The 21,978-nt window shown below is 41.3% G+C and overlaps 1 protein-coding gene across 9 annotated transcripts in view; it reads left to right on the top strand.

Moving 5' to 3' along the window:
• IPO11 (importin 11) overlaps positions 1-21,978 on the top strand; it is a 260,517-nt gene that overhangs the window by 72,151 nt on the left and 166,388 nt on the right. For all 9 annotated transcript variants that reach the window (XM_030566003.1, XM_030566006.1, XM_030566000.1 and 6 more), the window contains exons 18-21: positions 7,129-7,162; positions 7,354-7,394; positions 8,906-9,022; positions 17,864-17,977. In XM_030566003.1, coding sequence (XP_030421863.1) covers positions 7,129-7,162; positions 7,354-7,394; positions 8,906-9,022; positions 17,864-17,977 — 306 coding nt within the window. The remainder of the gene's footprint in view (positions 1-7,128; positions 7,163-7,353; positions 7,395-8,905; positions 9,023-17,863; positions 17,978-21,978) is intronic.

Genomic DNA, 21,978 nt, shown 5'->3' with positions numbered 1-21,978 from the left:
AGAAGGCTACATAGTTAGTTCACAGTGTATTACTGTATCACTTCTAGGATTATGGCTTTCACTGACATTTCTGCAAATGAATTGACAGTATAGTGGTGTTTGTGATGGAGAGTTTGACAAATTGTATCCATGACTTGTGTCATTTCTTCAATGAATTACCAGCTTTGAAATTACACAAATGTCTTTAAAAATTGTGCTTTTTCTTAAAAATACTAAAAGGTAGCAATTTGCTCTAGAAAAATGAGTTTCGGTAATGCACATCTTTGATCAGTCTTCTACCAGTTATATTGTTACTATTTAAGTCATTCATTTGTGAGACGTTTAATAGAAACAGGTAGGTCAGAACATTTGATAAATGAACATCATGTAGTGCTGGACTTTTTACTGAATATCTGTATTCACTGAAATGTTTCATTCCTAATGTTATGCTGGAATTGAAGGTTGTGAGTTAAAACGTTGCAGGTTTTTTTCCATTTTCTAACGTGATGGTTACAGGGCTAGCTGTGCCTCTCTCCCCTTCTTTGACTGTCTGAGTGCACCCCTCTCCCCGGTCTTATGCCCTTACCTTTTCTGGGGAGGAGTTCTGCAGTTCTCCTAGTCTTAGACAGGGTCTCCAGGCTACATCCCCCTGTGCACCAACTGTGATTGCTCGGCCAGCCTGACTGGGTTCAACCCCAACAATTCATCTGGGGACTGTGACCAGTGGTTAACACCATACAGCTTTCTTAAAAAGAAAGATTGTTGAATCTTAATGGTAGGAACACAGCACAGCATAAGAAAATAAAAAAGGATTATAACACAAATGAAAGGTCTACCCACATAGCTATCTTATTTGCAGTCCTAGGTAGGCTTATCTTACCTTTGGAGTCTGGTTCATCTTGACTAAATACCCCAGTCTTCTGTCTTCAGGTATGATGTCACTTTAAGTCCAGCCAAGTTCTTTGTTCTCTCCTGTGTTCCTTGAGCCTGGTCAGATTGGTTTGGCCAGCTCCCAAGGGTAATGATTTTCAAAGTGGTGGTTTGTGCATTGTCTCAAGTGTTTTATGAGCAGCTGGTTTCAGGAACCATTGTGGTTCTTCCTGCATAGGTGCAGCCAATTCTTGTCTGAATTAATTCTTTATACTCTTACAGTAAACAAAAATAACAATCAGACAAACATAACATATACTCATAAATTATGGCAGCAGAAATTATTCACAACCAACAGAAACTACTTGCAATGACATTCTGATGTTCACTGAATCAGTTTCGTTGCTCTTTTTTCTTCAGCAGCAGTGCCCTTCACACTAGATTTCCAGGTTTCTATTTAAGGGAGATATTCCTGTCACATTCTGGGGTGCAATCCAGAGCAGTAAGGGGTTGTCACCACGTGCTTCACAACTTTGGGTGCCTCACAATGCTTTGCTGTTGTAGTCCCAACCTGGGCTGCTCACAAACAGCTAAAAAGCATGCAGGTCAGATCCTCATAAACTCATAGACTTTAAGGTCAGAAGGGATCATTATGATCACCTAGTCTGACCTCCTGCACAGTGCAGGCCACAGAATCTCACCCACCCACTCCTGTAACAAATCCCTAACCTATGTCTGAGTTATTGAAGTCCTTAAATTGTTGTTTGAAGACCTCAAGCTGCAGAGAATCCTCCAGCAAGTGACCTGTGCCCCATGCTGCAGAGGAAGGCGAAAAACCTCTAGGGCCTCTGCCAATCTGCCCTGAAGGAAAATTCCTTCCCGACCCCAAATATGGTGATCAGTTAAACTCTGAGCATGTGGGCAAGACTCACCAGCTAGCACCCAGGAAAGAATTCTGTGTAGTAACTCAGATCCCACTCCATCTAACGTCCCATCACAGACCACTGAGCAAACTTACCTGCTGATAATCAAAGATCAATTGCCGAATTAATCGCCAAAATGAGGCTATCTCATCATACCATTCCCTCCGTAAACTTACCAGCTTAGTCTTAAAGCCAGATATGTCTTTTGCCCCCACTACTCCCCTTGGAAGGCTGTTCCAGAACTTCACTCCTCTAATGGTTAGAAACCTTCATCTAATTTCAAGTCTAAACCTCCTAGTGTCCAGTTTATATCCATTTGTTCTTGTGTCCACATTGGTTCTAAGCTTAAATAATTCCTCTCCCTCCCTGATATTTATCCCTCTGATATATTTATAAAGAGCAATCATAGTCCCCCTCAACCTTCTTTTGGTTAGGCTAAACAAGCCAATCTTTTTGAGTCTCCTTTCATAAGATAGGTTTTCCATTCCTCGGATCATCCTAGCAGCCCTTATCTGTACCTGTTCCAGTTTGAATTCATCCTTCTTAAACATGGGAGACCAGAAATGCGCACAATATTCCAGATAAGGTCCCACCAGTGTCTTGTATGACAGTACTAACACCTCCTTATCTTTGCTGGAAATACCTCCCCTGATGCATCCTAAAACTGCATTAGCTTTTTTAACGGCCATGTCACATGGGCTGCTCATAGTCATCCCATGATCAACCAATACTCCGAAGTCCTTCTCTTCCTCTGTTACTTCCAACTGATGTGTCCCCAATTTATAACTAAAATTCTTGTCATTAATCCCTAAATGCATGATCTTGCACTTTTCATTATTAAATTTCATCCTATTACTATTACTCCAGTTTACAAGGTCATCCAGATCTTCCTGTATGATATCCCGGACCTTCTCTGTATTAGCAATACCTCCCAGCTTTGTGTCATCCGCAAACTTTATTAGCACATTCCTACTTTTTGTGCCAAGGTCAGTAATAAAAAAATTAAATAAGATGGGTCCCCAAACTGATCCCTGAGGAACTCCACTAGTAACTTTCCAGCCTGACAGTTCACATTTCAGTACGATCTGTTTTAGTCCCCCTTTAACCAGTTCCTTATCCACCTTTCAGTTTTCATATTGATCCCCATCTTTTCCAATTCAACTAATATTTCCCCATGTGGAACCGTATCAAATGCCTTGCTGAAATCGAGGTAAATTAGATCCACTGCGTTTCCTTTGTCTAAAAAAATCTGTTACCTTCTCAAAGAAGGAGATCAGGTTGGTTTGGCACAATCTCCCTTTTGTAAAACCATGTTGTATTTTGTCCCAATTACCATTAACCTCAATGTCCTTAACTACTTTCTCCTTCAAAATTTTTTCCAAGACCTTACATACTATAGATGTCAAACTAACAGGCCTATAGTTACTCAGATCACGTTTTTTCCCTTTCTTAAAAATAGGAACTATGTTAGCAATTCTCCAGTCATACGGTACAATCCCTGAGTTTACTGGTTCATTAAAAATTCTTGCTAATGGGCTTGCAATTTCGTGTGCCAGTTCCTTTAATATTCTTGGATGAAAATTATCTGGGCCCCCTGATTTTCTTTGAGTTTGGCTTCTACCTTGCAGGATTCATACTAACAGAATTGAATTGAGTAGGTCTATCACTTGTATGTTATGTATATTTAATATGTATCCATTGCTTTCATCACTACATTCCTCTGTTAAACACTCTAATTCTTCATTTTAATGAATGTGTCCCCTTTTACCATATCTGATATGTGCTATATAATTGCATCTGATCAGCATATGTAGATTAGTTGAATGTATGGGAATTTCTCTGGTCAGAGAAATATTTTTTTGCTTTGTAGAGCAGGGTGCAGTGAAACCTCTGTGCACAACTTCTCAGGATAGACAAAAATAGTTGCTTAAGAAAAGTATTGTTCTACTGAAGCTGGATTACATTTATTGCCAAAATATTTGGGGAAGGTTTGGTTTCATCTCAAGTAGGTATTTTAGAATGGATACTTGTAATAGTGGTGGCCTTAAACAGCCACACTTTACATTATGTCTCATTTGCTAGTCATTCTAGATAACTGTCAAGAAGAAATTATTCAGCTGTGAATAATTAATTACTTTGGCCTCTGTATACTCATGTCATCATCTCATTTTCCAGTCTAGTGTCGTGTTCAGTTTCCATCTCTTTCAGACCACTAATCTGTTTGTATTTCATCATTCTCACCATTGCCAGGTGTTCAACTGCCAGGAGATATCAAAGTGTAGTCAATTAAGTTCAGATGCAGTATCTAAAAGGATGCCGTTGCACTGTCTTTGTCACAGAATTTTGCAAAGTTGCTTTTGAAGCTGTATATGGGCTTTAATTTTATCTCTCACTTGAGATCTGATCTGAGAGAGTGAAATCAGTCATTTCTAATACTCTTGACCTGCCATCCAGAGCTGATGCTCATTTTGGCAGTTTTACAGTCCTTTGCTTAAAATACATTGCCTCACTTTACTGGGCATGGTGCTTGCTAATCTCCCACAAGCCTCACTATGTAGAGGCCACTTAAAGAAAGAGAAGTTGCATAACATTAACTCTTGTTCTTCCAGAATCTTGATTTAGCATATTCACACTCTTTGCTCACCTTCCCCACTTCTCGAGAGCCTTAGGAGAATCCCTGAGCTAGTAGAAGGAACTTAAGGACATAAGGGACCACTTGCTTTTTTAAAGCCTCAGAGCCCTCCATGAGTGGGAGCTGACTAGAAGGGAAATACCCCAATAGACTCTACTCATTAGAAGATTCCAGAGGCTTGCAGTACAGACACCTTAACCTCAGGAGTATGGATATAGAGAAGCAACAGTCTTGAAGAACAAGTAACTATAAGTAATTTTCTTTTTAATCCCTACATCTAGCTACTAAGAATAAACCACTAAAATATTTTAAGTATCTTCAATGTAATAAAGAGCAATTAACAGTTCACTAGGAAGCTGTTGTCATTGACAGTCTGATGTGGACTGGACTCAGAATTAGGCTCTCAGGTTGGTTTTAAAAAAAGAAAAGTGTTGTTGTTTCCACACTTGTATGTGGAACTTTAGATCATATACATAAAAGTGGTGACTTCTGGCTCCTGGGTACCAATGTAGCCAAGACTCTGTAAGATTGGTAGCTAAGATGAATGAAAACCTTGTTTCAGTTTTGGCGTTCTAGGTTAATAAAATGTGTTTAATTTTTTTCATTAAAAACTAGGAAATAAGTCAAAACTCTGTTAATAGAAAATTAATGGTGCAAAGCATTCAAGCCAGGAAATGCAATAGTTAAGATTTCAAATGATCACATACTATCATTTCCAAAGGTCACTTCTCCCAGCATGTATCATGAATGCTATAGTGAATTAAGCATGTATTTTTAATTGACTTCAATAGAACAGATTTGAAGAGAAGGTGCATACACATCATCTGCAATTTGTCAATACTTTAAAACCCCTGTGCAAACTGAAGTTATTAAATTGTTGCAATATTTATCATGAATTATCACTGTTGAATATTTTTGAACTGAGAGCCAAATTTGGCTCAATTATGCCATTATAAATTTATGGTAAATTCACTGACGCTTCATCCCCTGCATGCCCTCATTTGTGGGTATGGACACTTCATGCCAACCATTGCTAATAGTAGACTCTAAACCCACTGCATTTAAACCATGTCCTCCCTGTGATGATCTGATGCCCTTAATTGATGGACACAGCAGATGCCTCTTTTGCCTCAAGGAGGATTATATTCCTGATAGGTGTTCCATCTGCTGCTCCTCCTCATTCTGGACCCAGAAATTTTGAGATACGAGAGTCAAATTAAACCTCTTGATGCAATCCCTGGAGATCACATCTGATTCTGTAGAGGAGTTGTCCTTCAAACTGAAGCCAAGGAGATTACCTTGACAAGTGCTCTAGCTGCTAAGCACCCTGCCTTGTCTCCAGCGAGGAGTAGAAAACTAAGAATACGAAGACCATTGGCACTGTTGCCAGGATCCCCAGTGCTGTGACCACATCAACCTTGGCACCATCTCCCAAGCAGAGGCCTCCAGTGCTGTCCTCTTCAGATGCTGAATGATGCTCCCACACTGCGAGAAAACACAGTTTATAACAGGTCAACATGATCATTCCACAAGGAGTCGAGGGCCAGAGATAAACCCTCTAAATCCTATATAATGTTGTGGGATGATAGCAAGCCACTATCGATGAAGAAGGCTTGAGAACCTATGACACTAATAACAACATCAGTGCTGAGATACTCCTTGGTACTGATTCTGAAATGACCAATAAGCCATTTCTGATACAGAGGTACACTTTCAAGGAGCCACTTTTACACCTCCTCTTGGCATCAAAACTGGCATCATAGGTACTGGCACCAGCAACATCAGTGCCGGAACTATATCCAACTGCACTGCTGTTCCTGGAGATGTACTTCTGGTTTGTGACCCCAGGTGGTTGTTCCTTTCTCACTTCGAGCATGGAACCCTCTCCTGAGAGATGGTTATCTCTTACCATCTAGATGGGGCAGGGCTAAGTGTCATTGGTTGTGGCCTTGGTTGCAGTTAATGCTTCCTTGACAGCTACTTCTCATAATTGTCTGAATTCTTGGAAATAGGGTGTTCATGGGCAGGGCTGGCTTTAGGAAGTGCGGGGCCCGATTCGAATACCCGGCGGCGGTCCGGGTCTTTGGCACTGGGTACTTCACTCACTCTGGGTCTTCCGCCGCACTGAAGGACCCGCCGCCGAACTGCCCGGAGCGAGTGAAGGACCCGCCGCCGAAGTGCTGCCGAAGACTTGAGCCGCCGCTGGGTGAGTAAAAATTAAAAAGGCGCCTAAGGGGGAATTCGGGGGAATCAGCCTAAAGGCAGCCCTGTCTGTGGGCCTGTAGTTGGTTTGTTGGTGGTCGCCCATGAGAACCGTCCCAGAAACAGGTGATCCCCCCTGTCTCAAGAATTCTCATCACAGCCGTATGGCCCACTTCTGCAGTCTTTACTTGACTTAACTGAGTGTTTTGCCTGAGTAGGGACTGCTGAGTAGGCCCTGCAGGTGGTGTGATTCTTGGCAATTTGTAGTAGTTTTTTAAATTCTGAAAAATTCTAATTTAAGCAAAAACTGCTCCTAATAAACAATATATAGCTAAAACCATTGGGAAAATACGGAAATATGCCAGTGTTCAATTAATTTAATTTTATCCCTGGAAACATGTAGCGTATATGTGGAAGCTTAACAATTTCAGATCTGAAAATATTACACTAACTTCTGTGAGATAATCAAAGTAATATTTAATAAGGGTAATAGCATGATATTTCCTGATTTTTGTCTTTCAGGTCCGCATTGAGACAGCTACAACACTGAAGTTAAATATCCTTTTTATTAACTACAGTTTTCTATTTTATTTTTTCTTCAAAGTTACTGGAAATTAATGATTTTTGATCATTAATAATTCACATTTTAATAGTAATTGTGTAGCCTTGCTAACAGTTGAATATCAGATTGAGTCAAAGATTTTGTAATAATGTTCAATTTTCAGTTTTTCTTTAACTTTTGTTCACCTGTAGATGACTTTGAGTTTAGAACTGAGCAGTTTTTACCGGTAAGGGCATTTGTGTGAGTGCTTGTGTGGATAGAGGAAGGGAGGGAAAGAAACAGTTCCTGTTCCATTTCAGAATAAACTGTTCAATAGTTGCTGTATTTATTTAACTTCAATAACAAGAAAAAAACTATTCCGTTGTTGCACAGAGACTTTATTGTGCAACAGTTAAGGTTGCCACACATGTATCTTACCTGACACAGAAGCAAGGAAAAGCCTCCGAACAATACATATATTCTCCACACTTCCACCCACAAATACACACTTTGTCATTCCCGCAGGTACCACACATCACAGACTAAACATTTTTCCCAGTATGGGTGCCAGTCTTTACTAAACTACCTCTTCCACATATACCTGATTTCCCCTCCGAGCTCCTTTCTGCAAACACTGCTTCCTAAACTACCCTTTGCCAGAAATATTAGCTGTGGTTGTTTGGTGTAATGCAGTGTATTAAGAATGTAGCAGAATTTCCCCAATGTTTATCTTTGTGAGCAAGTGTTGGTAGTAAGTAAATGATGAGGTAGTAATCACTGTACAGTCAATTGTGGTCTGTTTCAATTAAGATTATTTTGCTGTGATATATTTGATGAACTATAAAAAGTATCATATTATAATTTATACTGTTGACCACTTGTGTCAACATGCATTATGCATTTGGCATTTTTGCTTTAGCCATTTGAAATTGTTGTGATAAGTATTAAAATATCATTATTAATAACTTTATGAAACAAAATTGTTGTCAAAGTTTATAACTTTTTCCACACCTCTAGCAAATTGTCAGAGACTGCTTAAGAGAATTTGCTGCCCTTTGCAAAACTTCTGTGCGCCACACATCCCTGCCACCCACTAGAATAGATGCTCTAAATTGGGGGGAAGGGCACACGTAAGACCTTCGGGGGAGTGGGGATTGTAGGGAGCCTTCTGGTCTTTTGGTGGTTATGGTAGCATAATGGAGAGCGGGACTTGCAGCACCACTCACTAAGGTTTGGCTGAGCTGTCCCTTTGTCATGACAGAGGGGCAGCCAGGCCAAATCTGAGAGTGGCATTGTGGTCTGGTGCACAGGGTTACAACGCTGTTCAGGTTTGACCCCTGCTGCCCTAGCAGTTGCCTTGTTTTGTTATAGATAGAGTGGTCTCTGAATATCATTACCTCCAGAGGTGCTGATAACTTCCAGCTTTGAGGAATTTAAACTTTGAAGTAATTTTAATACATTTAAACCTGAGATCCAAGCTTATTGAAACTTTTCCCATGGTTGAATTCTTATGCAAGACTAGTACGTTAGGTACTGAAACTTTGTAAAATTCAATTTTGAATTGTGAGTGGTCAAAATGTATTAGACTAATTTTCAAAATGCAAGACCAACATGTTGCAGAACTTCCAACACACTAAAAGTTAATGAGAAATTTCAGGCCAGTGCTGTAGGCAGATAAGAAAATTGCTGTTTTAGATTTCTATTTGTATTCTTGATAATCTAACTAATCCATAGTTTACTAATTTCTTTTTATTGTAGTATCTGGAATCCATGTTCACTCTACTCTTTCAACTACTTCAAGAAGTCACAGAATGTGACACAAAGATGCACGTTCTTCATGTTCTTTCTTGTGTGATTGAAAGAGTCAATATACAGGTAACTGTTACAGACTATAATATGAAATTTGAAGCCTAGTATACTTGTTCATTGATGAGAGCAAAGAAGATTTTTTTTTCTGTTTATTGCTATTACGTTATAGCAAAATGATGGAACTAATTACCCTGCAGTGTTTGTTTTATTTCAGTAATCTACACAGCTCTGCTTCTACTTCCCCTGTTCACATTTTTTAGCCCAACATACTTGCTCTGCCTGGTCTCCTCCCACTCAACTTTCTGTATTTTTTTGCTGTTCCCTACATATGCAAAATTTAATTTAATTTTATAATTCCCTTTTTTGTCTTAGACTTTCAGCTCTAATCACCTTCTCTCACTTCTGATTTTTAATATATTTTGTTGTAACTAATTACAAGATATGTTTTTTGAGGTGCCCATTACTGTAGTGTCTAGGCAGTTTCATTTATAGCAGTTCAAGGACATGGAGCTCAGTTTCCTACATTGTTTTAAAGTCACCATCCTCAACTACAAGTTTATAAGGTTAAAATTGTTGACCTCACTTTTTACTACTTCCTTTTCTTAGTATAGAAGTATATTTTCAGTTTAAATTTAGGAAATTCAAGATGTTCCTGAGGAAATAAAATTTGATTGTTGTCTGCAGTCATCTGTTAAGTTTTGTACGGTACTCACCTCAAGTGGGGTAGAGAAAGCTAAGGCAAGGTAGAGGTGGTAGCAGTTCCTCTGACCTGTAAGTGGTCCTCGAAGCAGCAGCTTTCTTTGTGAATCTCTGAGACAAATGTAACTTTTCTGTTTATCCCCTGTATGAACAGAGAGCCTGGTAGTGGTTCCTCACTCCTTTCATAATTGTTTCTTCTCCCTCCACAACAGTTTGTCCTAGTGGCTCCTCCTTTTCTCTCCATGGAAAGAGTGCTGTTGATTCCTGTTTTTCCTTTACCCAGCGATAGAGGTCTTGATATAGTGATAGGAGCATTAAGGCTGATGGTGGCTAGATGGGGGCGGCTGAGGATAAATGATACTTAATTTAAAATAGTTTTAAAGTGATTGTTTTATATTTCTGGCACACTTTTGTGTGCATTGCTCATCATCTTGGATTGTGAACTCTTCAAGGTGAGGTTTGCATCTTACTCTACATGTGGAAAACACATAGCACATTCTGGGTGCTGCTGTAATGCAGATGATAAAGGTATATAAATTGTGAGAGTGTCTGGATAAGAGATGAAGTTCATCTGAGATTTACTTTGGCTCTAATACTGATGCTGCTCTGGATTATATGAGTGTTTGAGGCACATATAGATCCTCTCACTTGGACTCCTTCATCACTGGAATTAGTTTTGGGGAAATGTAACCACCTAGCACAGTCCTTAATCTTTCCCAATTTACGCTTGCCAGCTGTGTTGATTGATGACTAGCTCCATGAACTGGAAATTGCTGGCAGGCAATATTTTTCTTGTCATTTCTGGTTGAAATAGTATACTATGCTTAATTAAGCTGATGATTTAGTGTATCCTAGCTTTAAATTTAATTCTGTATGAGATTATTAAAATAGGAATAAGAAGCATACAAAATAGGTAATAAATCAGGCAACATTTGCAAAGTTTTTATCCATACTTTGTGCTGAACATACCATGGTAAAAAAAAAAAAACAAGTTATGTGAAACGATTGCTCTACAGGGAAGTTATCCTTTCAGCATTAAAAACTAATACGCAGAAGTGCTTAATTTATGATTCTCTATATAGGTAGCTAACAAAATGAATTGGAAATCTGGAAATTTATAAAGAAAGATAATTGTACAACATGCACAAGGTGTTAAGAATTACACATCTGGTAGTTTTTATTGTACAATTTGTTAAAATACCTTTTGATTTGTTTTACTATGATGTCATAGAACTCATGCAAGGAAGAACTTCTACAATGTGCAATAAGGATGTGCACTAAAACTGTAATGTCATGTTTCAACTATTTGAATTGGTGTTAAATACAACATACTGTATTATAGTTGCATTAGTTTCACAGTTGTGTTGGTGGTGTTGGATTTAACGTTATGAACTCAGATTTCCAGTTTATAATTCTGCTATAGATACTTGCTCTGACTGAAACTTTTCATATAATATAATATTCTGCTAAGAAGTTTATTCCTTCTTTGAGTAGTGGGTGCTCTACTTCAAGTAAGCATGCACTTTGTGCCTTTTGATCAAAGATTTTTGGTAGCAGTGCCCATTTAGCCTGTGCCTGTGCCTTACACATCCTTGTGTCCCATACCAAGGCTACAAAGGGGTGCACAGCCCTACTGGCCTCAGTTCCTTTTCAACCCCCTTCAGCCAGAGGTGAAGCTCAGCATGTACTTGTTTTCTCTTTAGAGTTAGAATAGTATATAGTGTTAGTTCTTTAGCAGTTTATAGAATGCTTAGTACCTTATAGCTGTTGGAACTGTTGTTCCTGTTTTCTACTCCTTCCCTCCTCCCCCCAAATTGTTTTTCTCTTACTGAAGGGCCTACAATTTTGGGGGAGGGGGATCTGGGAGGCTCGGCTCTCCAGATTTTAAAAGATGCCTTTTCTGTTGAGAAGCATTCCCATTGTTGATGGGCATTCTCAGTGTATACATTGCTTGGGAGAGTTGCATATTCGCAGCAAGTGCAAGATTTGCACTTCTTTTAAGGGAAGATACCATAAAAACAAGGAAATTAAATATAGACTTCTAGTGATGGAGCAAGCCTTAAGACTGTCTTTGGACCCTGATACAGAAAACCCCCACGTACAGGGGCCCTCTGCTTCTTTTAATGCTCCATCTATATTGAGCTTCCAAGATGAAAGCGGTGTCAAGACCATGGTCTACAACACACTCTGAGTGAGGTAACTATAACTGTGGCACCAGTACTGAGAGCTTCATACTCAGAGACTAAGGAGGGGCATAAGAGGAGCAGAACGAAGAGTTCCCTCTCAAAAAAGATTTGATCACAGAAGACCTCAGGACCTGAGAGGAGTACTATTTAGGCTCTGAGTACTTTGGGTAACATGAAGTACTCTAAGACTTCATCTAAGTTCCATACCTCAGCGCTAATGGGCATGGCACTGAAGACCACTACTGCCACCATCAGGGCCCATGATAGTAAGAGAGCAGCCTCATTGGAATCTGTGGTACCCTCAGTACCGGCACCATCACCTCAGAGACATTGGTAACAAGCTCCCAGTACTGTAGGCGTTGTGGTATCCTAAAGACCTCATGGTACTGAATGAGCCTGAGTCTCCCCACCTTGGGACCTCTGGACACTTCTCAGTAGTAAGATCTGTTAGGTCACAGACCATACATTTTGTAGTGAGACTATTCCACTATTCAGGAAAAAGGGTTGTCATTTCCTGTACAATCTGTGGAGGAACATTCAGACTCAGAGCTTTCAGTTCATGGCTCTACAGTTTACTCTAGGAGTCTTTACTCCCCTCTGCAGATGCAAGAAAGAAAGGATACAAGACATTTTCATCTTATACTTGGGATGATCAGTGATGGATACTTCTCCCCTCTCCCTATGCCTTATGGCCCTCCTCATTGGCCTTATTGGGACCCCTGGGCTACTTACAGCCAGCAGTTTCGAGGAGCCCTCATTCAATCTCATAAGGAACACAGAAGATCTCATTCCCTGGTACAGTCCATCCATCTCTCTCTTCCAGTCTGAATCAGCAGAGGAGACTTTGGAGGAGCAAGAGGTGAGGGCAGACTAGGAGGTAACCCCTCTTAAAATCTCTCTCCTTCATCACCTGTTAAGGCAGTAAAACCACCACTGCAATCATTATCTGATGACTTTTGGGAGTTCCAGGACCTGATGGAGCGAGCTGTAGACCTGCTTCAGATTCTGCTGGAAGAAGTCCAGGATTCCCATCACAGGCTCCTGGGCATATTGCATACTACTTCTTCAGCACAAGTGGTATTGCTGATGAACTAAGCTCTTCTTGAGCCAGCTAAGACCATCTGGCAAACTCCAGCAAAGGCACCCCCTAAATGCAAGCATGCTGATTAAAAAAAAAACAAAAAAAACTACATCCTGGGCAGGGTTTATGAGTTTCTGTTTTCACATCCAGCACAAGTTATTTGGTTGTGGGCACAGTTATTGAAAGATGGAGACAGCATGTTCTAAAAAATACACCATATAATAAGGACCTCTCTTTATTCCAACAGGCATGGGAGGCTATAATGTTCGACAGATGGGTTTTGGAGGCCATTACATCTGGTTACACAAATCATTTTACCTTCCTTCCTTCTGCCCCTTCCCCTCTTCATCCCTCTTCAGGGACCCTAATCACAATTTGTTGCTGAGACTGAAGTTTACATTGCTCCTAAGTCTCACAGCCATCAAACCAGTTCTACCTGAACAAAATCTTTTTCCTCTGTGTTGAAGGTATTTTTTAATACTCAAGAAAAAAAAGGGGTTGGATGCCAATACAAGATCTCAGACAACTGAATGAGCATGAAATTCCAGATGGTGTGCCTAGCAGCTATAATTCCCTCTGGGCACTGATTTGTAATTATTGACCTCAAAGATGCCTACTTCCATGTAGCAATTCATCTCTCTCAGAAAAGATTTCTGAATTTCACAGTTGATCACAATCACTACCAGTACTGGATCCTAACCTTCAGCCTTTCTTCTGCTCTCAAAAAACATGGTGGTTGTAGATACTGACCTATATCGTCTAGGAATAACAGTCTTTCCCTACCTTGATGACTGGCTTCTTGAGGGCTGATCTTATCAGGAGGTTCTATTAGCAGTTCAGTATTTCCCTGTTTAGGTCTACAAATAAATCTCAAGAAACTGGTCTTGACCTCTACACAATAAATACTTTTTATAGAAGTATTTCTGGATTTGATGATGGGCAGGGTTATCTCCCTCCCAACAAGTTCCTCACTCTAAAGAACCTTATCCAAAGAATACAGCCCAGTCCACAAGTTCCAGCAAGTTCTGCAACTTCTGGGAAATGTGGTACCTTATGTTTCTTAACACAAAATGCCAGGTTCCGTCTTCGATGACTCCAGAAGTAGCTCCGGGCAGTTTATGTATCTAGCAAACAGGTCTGAACAAACAAGTGTCGGTACCTAGTGGTGTCCTACAGTCACTCATCTAATAGAATGAGCCTTCCAAAGTTTGTGCAGGAGTCTCATTCAGACTGACTCCTGGACGTGCATCCGACGAAGTGGGCATTCACCCACGAAAGCTCATGCTCCAAAACGTCTGTTAGTCTATAAGGTGCCACAGGATTCTTTGCTGCTTTTACAGATCCAGACTAACACGGCTAACCCTCTGATACTTGTCTCGTGTTATGGTCATGATAACATTAGACACTTCCCTCTTGGAATGGGGAGCACATTTAGGTCCTCACACAGCCGAAGGCAAATGGTCACAACAAAAACAATGCTTGCACATCACTCTTCTGGAGTTAAGGGCAGTCAAAAATCAAGATCATAATGGAAAACATAGCTTGTATATATATCATATCAATCATCAGGGAGGAGCACATTTCTCCTCTCTCTGTACTGAAGTAATAAAGCTCTGGAATTGGTGGCTGGCCAACCAGATAGTCATTTTGGCTTTTTACTTCCCAGGTATACAAAATTCCATGGCATACAACCTCCACAGACATTTTCCCCTAAATTACAAATGGGAATTGGACTCTCAGGTCCTCAAACAAAATAATCATGTCTTGGGAGTTTCCAGAGGTCAATCTTTTTGTCACTGCAACCAACACAAAATGCAGAAAAGTCTGTTCCAGAGGAGGACTCGATCCTGAGACTTTAGAAAACATCTTTCTCTTTACATGGGGAAAGGGTCTTTTTGTGCATATTCACCAACTCCAGTGCTCTTAAAGGGTCTCAGCAAGATTGGGAAGGACTGAGCCAGGGTCAGGACTGGCACTAGTGTTTTTAGCTCCCTAGGCGCACGGCCATTTCACCGCCCCGCGTGCTGGTCCCACGGCCTGCCGCAGTTGTGCCTGTGGAGAGGGTCCGCTGGTCTGCGGCTCCGGTGGAGCTGCCTCAGCCGTGCCTGCGGGAGGTCCACCGGAGCCGCGGGAGCAGCGGACCATCTTCAGGAATGCCTGCGGCAGCTCCACTGGAGCTGCCTGCCGCGCCCCCCCCCCAGCAAAATGCCGCCCCCCAATAATCCTGGCGCCCTAGGCAATTGCCTAGGCTGCCTAAATGGAAGCGCCGGCTCTGGCCAGGGTAATTTTGACTGCACCAACTCATCCAAGACAATTTTGGTTTTCTTATCTCATCAGACTCACTGCTCACCATGCATGGCAGCTTTTGATCAGTTCTCAACTATTGTCTCAGAATGCGGGTTGAACACATCATCCCAATCTGAATGTTCTGTAACTCCAAACACGGCTCCTCAGTGTTTTTTGGGACTAGTTAGAAGCATCCTGTTCATTGGGAGTACAACATGTGCCATTAAATAGCAGGAGGGAAACAATAAGACACACTTACCTTCACAAATAGAGACAATATTGTCTTTGGTGTAACTGCCATGATCTTTTGCCTGTCCAGCCATCTCTTTCCAGTCTTAGGTTCGATTCCAATAGGTAATCCATCAAGGTTCACTCAGCATCAGTAACAGCTTTCTACTTGCTAGGTTTGTCAATTTTCACACAGCTGACTATAGTGAGATTCCTGAAAGGTTTTATGAACCTTTTTCTGCAGATTAGAGATGCTAATCTGTTTTGGAATCTCACCTTGTTCTTAACCATCTCATGAAACAGCCTTTTGAGCCACTAGCTATGTGCTCTCTGTTACAGTTATCTGAAGGCAGCTGTTTTGGTGGCCTTCACTTCTGCGTGAAGAGTTGGGGAGATTGGGGCTCTAATGACAGACCCTGCATTTACTGTGTTCTTCAAGAAAAACGGCATCTTTACAACCCCATCCAAAACTTTTACCTAAGGTTTCTTTTGTGTTTCATATTAACCATAATATTCACCTTTCAAGTATCAGAGGGGTAGCCGTGTCAGTCTGGATCTGTAAAAGAAGCAAAGAATCCTGTGGAACCTTATAGACTAACAGACGTTTTGGAGCATGAGCTTTCGTGGGTGAATACCCACTTCGTCAGATGCATGTAGTGGAAATTTCCAGGGGCAGGTATATATATATATATATGCAGGCAAGCTAGAGATAATGAGGTAGTTCAATCAAGGAGGATGAGGCCCTGTTCTAGCAGTTGAGATGTGAAAACCAAGGGAGGAGAAACTGGTTTTGTAATTGGCAAGCCATTCACAGTCTTTGTTTAATCCTGAGCTGATGGTGTCAAATTTGCAGATGAGCTGAAGCTCAGCAGTTTCTCTTTGAAGTCTGGTCCTGAAGTTTTTTTGCTGCAGGATGGCCACCTTAAGGTCTGCTATAGTGTGGCCAGGGAGGTTGAAGTGTTCTCCTACAGGTTTTTGTATATTGCCATTCCTAATATCTGATTTGTGTCCATTTATCCTTTTTCGTAGCGACTGTCCAGTTTGGCCGATGTACATAGCAGAGGGGTATTGCTGGCATATGATAGCGTATATTACATTGGTGGAGGTGCAGGTGAATGAACCGGTGATGGTGTGGCTGATCTGGTTAGGTCCATTCACCTTTCAGTTTTCTTTCCTAACCCACTCAGTCTATGCAGGAAGCTGCTTTCCATGCATTGGCCTTTTATTTGGACAGAACCAGATCATTCAGGAAATCCCCTAGACTTTTTGTTTCTATTGCAGCTAGGTCTAGTGGATTCACTCTCTCCATGCAGAGATTTTGATTGATCTTTGGATGTATTATTATTACCTGTTATAATTTGGCTCATATGCCATCTCCCCTCTGAGTGACTGCACATTCTACTAGATCAGAATCTATGTCTGTAGCCCTCCTCAAGGACGTTCCAGTTGCTGAAAACTGCAAAGCTGCATCATGTACTTTGGTGCATACTTTTTCCAGCCATTATGCTGTAGTTCACACTGCTAGATTGGATGTGCTATAGGCAACGTAGTCTCTCTTCAATGCTGGACTCTGTTCAGAAACTCCTGCTTTCTTAAGGGGGTTACTGCTAAGGAGTCACCTGAAGTGGGGCGCACAGAGGAATACTACTCAAAGAAGGAGAAGTTACTCACCTTGTACAGTAACTGGAATTTTTTGAGATGCGTGTTCCTGTGGGTGCTCAACTACCTGCCCTCCTCCTCCTCTGCTTCTGAAGTTTCCTCTGTGGGACTTTGCAGTAGAGAAGGAACTGAGGGTGGTTCGTACACACAGCCTTATATAGCCTCAGTATGTGGCATGAGCATATATGTAGGGTGCATGCACAGGTCAAGTGGGCACTGTTACCAAAAACCTTCAGTCAAAGGCACAGAGCACATGCACACCTGAAGTGGAGCACCTACAAGTGGACACATCTTGAAGAAGTCCAGTACTGCACAAGATGAGTAACCTCTCCTTTCCTTTTACTGAACTTGGGTTTTCTTGGATTCTTTCTTCCCACATAATTCAATTATATAGGCTGTTCTAATCCATTCTTTAGCCGAAACCACAATATGAAAACATCATCAGTTTCTTCTTTTCAAACATGACTAAGCTTTTACTCACATTTTCATAATGTCTGCTATGAATAACACATTCTATGTAACCACTACATAATCATGGACTATTTAAATCTCTTGGTAAGAAATGTTAGGTATTTTTGTTAATGATAAAAAGGAGCAACTTCAAAACAAAAATATATTTAATATTCTGACAAAACCAACTGAACATAGCTCGTGCAATTTTGGCTCAAAGAGAATGTGTGAAATTTTTGGAGCTTTTGTATAGTTTCATGGTTAAGTAAAATATTTTACTCTGTTAAAAATATTGTCATTTTGATTTTTTGACTGTAGATACGGCCATATGTAGGATGTTTGGTTCAGTATTTACCCCTGCTTTGGAAACAAAGCGAGGAGCACAATATGCTGAGATGTGCCATTCTAACCACTCTAATTCATCTTATTCAGGTAAAGTATCAAAATCTTCCTGATACTTTCTCACATTTGTATATTCTGTGTAATATTTTATGTTGGTAAACTGAAGGTAGTATTTAGCTGTATAGAGTATTATTTACATTTTAGTTACACTTAAGTGCTTTATAATCGATAATAGAAACATTGTGCTATACTTGTGTAGTCAAGCGTAGCAAGTATTATACACTCAGCAGTTTTGTTTACATAGTTTTGGCCATTAAAAGTTGCTTTATTGAGTTTTGTTGTTAAGGTAATCAGGTTAACTCTTCATTTTGAAAAATTTTGAAATTGTGCCTTTTATCTTCTTTATGAAGTAATGAAGAATGCCTGAAAGGTTTTAACAATTTGCTTTTTCTGGCTTCTCCTTTCCTTAATCCAAGATGTTTAGGGTGCATGTGTCTTCTTGCAAATACTGGAGATAGTTCAGAGTTGTCCACAAGGCTCTTGGGTTTGGCCACATCCCTTCCACTTCTGCACCACATTCTTTGCCTATTGAGAGTGCATATCTCAGAAGATGGAGAGCTCTGAGGCTTGAGACCCTGTGCAGTCCCTCTCACTCTGAAACCTAAGACCCAGATCAGAGAAGGAAGAGTTCTTTCCCTTGAGACAAGTTTGGATCCACTAGGAAGGTGGTAGCCACTGGCGAGGGAGAAAGAATAAGCAAGCTAAAGGCAAGGACAAAGATTAATTCAAATAGGAATGGAAAACTTGTGAGAAAATTAAGGAATTCTGTGCTGGGTCCTAGAACACACGCATTTTCTTATTATCCTATGTCAGGCTGATGCAGCAGAGTTATCCCAGGTAAAGGGTTTATCTGTTGAATTTTCAGGTCAAGTTAAACAGTTAGTTTTCTGTACAGCACTGCTTGGCTTTTGCCAAATCATAACTAACAATCCACTTCTTTGAAATTGCATTAATTTTCTACAGTTCTCAGCGTCAGTCTCCTTCCACTGTGGATAAACTGAATACAAACCTTTTTGCTTTTGGAGACTGACCACCGTGTGATATTCAGTGCTGTTCACATCTGTTTTTATAGGAAACATTATAGAAGGATAATGAGGGTGACTTCTTTAAAAAGAACAAGAGTCAATTTCTTCAGGAGCTGTCAACACATTCACTCTTTCCTTCCTATTTAATAAATGAAAATGTACTATCATCTCTTTTTTCTTTGCTGTTTAATATAGCGTATTCTTAGTTTTAATAAGAACCAAAAAGCAAATGAGATGATAGCTTTTGGAAAAATCACACCTCAGACAACTCCATCTTTACACAATACCAAACCAGCCCAAACAGGACCAAGTACTTATTTTTAAATATGTTTTTACCAGCTTTTATAAAAAGAAAGCAGGGGAGGGGGAAGATAGCTCAGTGGTTTGAACATTGGCCTGCCAAACCCAGGATTGTGAGTTCAATCCTTGAGGGGTCCATTTAGGGATCTGGGGCAAAAATCTGTCTGGGGATTGGTCCTGCCTTGAGCCGGGGGTTGATTCTAACCCTAATGGGGGCGGAGGGTAGCTGTATATATGATAGTTGAAAGTGTGCTCTATGTGCAGCTGTGGTATTTAATAAAATAGGATACATAAGAAATAGTATGGAGCACAATACAGAAAATGTTCTAATGCTATTCTCTAAATCAATGCTTTGTCCTTACTGGGAATACTGCATTCAATACTGATCATTAATCTCAAAAAGGATATTCCAGAATTAGAGGGAATCCAGAGATGATCAGTAAGAACGAGTAGGGGCCTGGAAAAACTCTCACATGAAGAGATATTGAGATTGAGCAGAGATTCACAGCACCTCAGTACAGGGGAGTTACATGGCACCAGAGGAACTCCAAGTTCTTGAGGAACGTGAGTCGTCTTTATTTTCAATTGGGTTTAGCATTGCCCTTTTATGTATGCTCACTATTTCATCAGTAATGGGCTCCTCTCTGGCACCAGCTGCTACTACTGTTTACAACCCATTACTCTTGCCTCAGCAGCCCATCTTCAGAGGTAGAATTTTCTTGTTCTTCATTTGGCTCATAGCGCAATGGGGAAGGATCTCCCACATATTCTCTTAAGGCCCTTTCTTCTGAGTTCTTGGGTTAAAAAAGGAGTCTAGCATTTCCTATAAACCTACGCTCCATAGGAATTATAAGGGTAGCCATATTCCCTGGTACTATTTGTCTTGTGCTCCTGCTTTCTACCTGTTTAATGTTCCTGCATGGCCATACTGGAACCCTGGGGTCCTTATCATGAGCATCCTTCTCATGCACCACCTCATAATGAAACTTCTACTCAGAAGTAGATAACAGTGCAACGTCAGAATCTCCTCATGATCCTCAGCTTGCAGAGGAAGTCTTTGAGGAGGAGGAACAGCTCCAAAATGAGGACATTACACTCCAGCTGGGTATTCCATCTTTGTGTCTGAGGGATTTAGTAATCTGTTTAGCACAGTCTCATCTGGATGACTATAAAAGTTTTCAGGATTTGCCAAGAAAGGTTGCTGAGATTAATAACAGCCATGCTGGGTGAGACCAGTGGTCCATCTAGCCCAGGGTCTTGCCTCTGACAGTGCCAGATACTTCTGAGGAAATTAACAGAACATGACAGTTTGGTTTGATCCATCCTCTGTTGTCCTTCCCAACTTCTGGGAGTTGGAGGTTTAGGGACATCCAGAGTTTGGGGTTGTGTCCCTAACCATCTTGGCTAATAGCCATTGATGGACCTCTCCTTCATGAAGTTACCTAATTCTTTTTTGAACCCAGTTATACTTTTGGCCTTCACAACAACTCCTGGCAATGAGTTCCACAGGTTGACTGTGTTTTATGAAGTAGTACTTCCGTTTGTTTGTTTTAAACCTCCTGCCTGTTAGTTTCATTGGGTGACCCCTGGTAAGTATGTTATGCAAAGGGGTATGTAGCAAGGTCTCAGTTGGTCCACCAAACCACTGGGAGGTGGTGGGGAGCTACTGCCTTGCTGAAAGGCCTTGGTCACCCCTCTTTGTTGATGGGGAATTAGCGGAGGGAGGTGTGCCGTTGCTGTTGGTGTGACGCAGGAGTACTGCCCGGCGTCCATGGCATGCTCGTCAGGCTAGGGAGTGCCAGCAAGAGTCCGTGGTGTGCCCCTCAGGCAGGGGAGTGCCAGCAAGAGTCCGTGGCAAAACCCTCAGGCAGGGGAGCGCTGGCCAGAGTCCTTAGTTCTTTATCGGGGTTCTGCCACCCCGAGGCGGGATGGCTGGGATAGGGGAATGCAGGCCAAATCAACTCCACTGTATTCCATCTCAGGGCCCTCCTCCCGCCACTGGGTCAGTGGGGATCCATCCGCCACACGCTGATCAAATACTAACTCACTGCACTGTCCAGTTCTGCCCCAGGGCTACTTCCTACCTGGTCTCTCGAGTTTCTTTAACTCGTTGGGATATTACACTGCTGGTAGCCCCAGTAGCTCCATCTCACCCTCAGCCTCAGGCTCACTCGGGCTCGGGTCTCTGCCTGACTCCTTCAGTTCCTCGGGGTACTCTGTGGCTGGCAGTCCTGGTAGCCCGAGTCCTTCCTAAAGGTCAGGTTTCCCCTGGTCCAGGGCATCCCCTAGTTCAGCAGCAAGGTCTACAGGGAACAGCCAGCAGTCTGTGTCTGTCTCCCTCCCTGGTGCTGCCCTGACTGGGCTAAAGGGCCCTGCCTTTCGTACTTCCTGTTCCACCTTCCCCTTCCGGGGGTGGAGTAAGCTTGGCCTGGCTCCTCTCACTCAGACTGAGAGAGTGGTTCTTTACCCTCTGGTTCAGAGAGAGGCCACCCAAGTTCCCTATAGGGTAAATAACATTTTCCTATTTAATTTCTCCATATCATTATGATTTTATAGATGTCTCCCATTTTCCCCATTAGTCATCTCTTTTCTAAGCTGAACAGTTCCAGTCTTTTTAATCTCTCCTCATATGGAAGCTGTTCCATCCCATTAATTATTTTTGTTGCCCTTCTCTGCACCTTTTTGCAATTCTACTATATCTTTTTT

Source organism: Gopherus evgoodei, chromosome 6 (assembly GCF_007399415.2).
Source record: "Gopherus evgoodei ecotype Sinaloan lineage chromosome 6, rGopEvg1_v1.p, whole genome shotgun sequence".
Taxonomy (NCBI): Eukaryota; Metazoa; Chordata; order Testudines; family Testudinidae; genus Gopherus; species Gopherus evgoodei.
The sequence above is the reverse complement of the archived record's forward strand: the minus strand, read 5'-3'. Positions and strand labels throughout refer to the sequence as shown.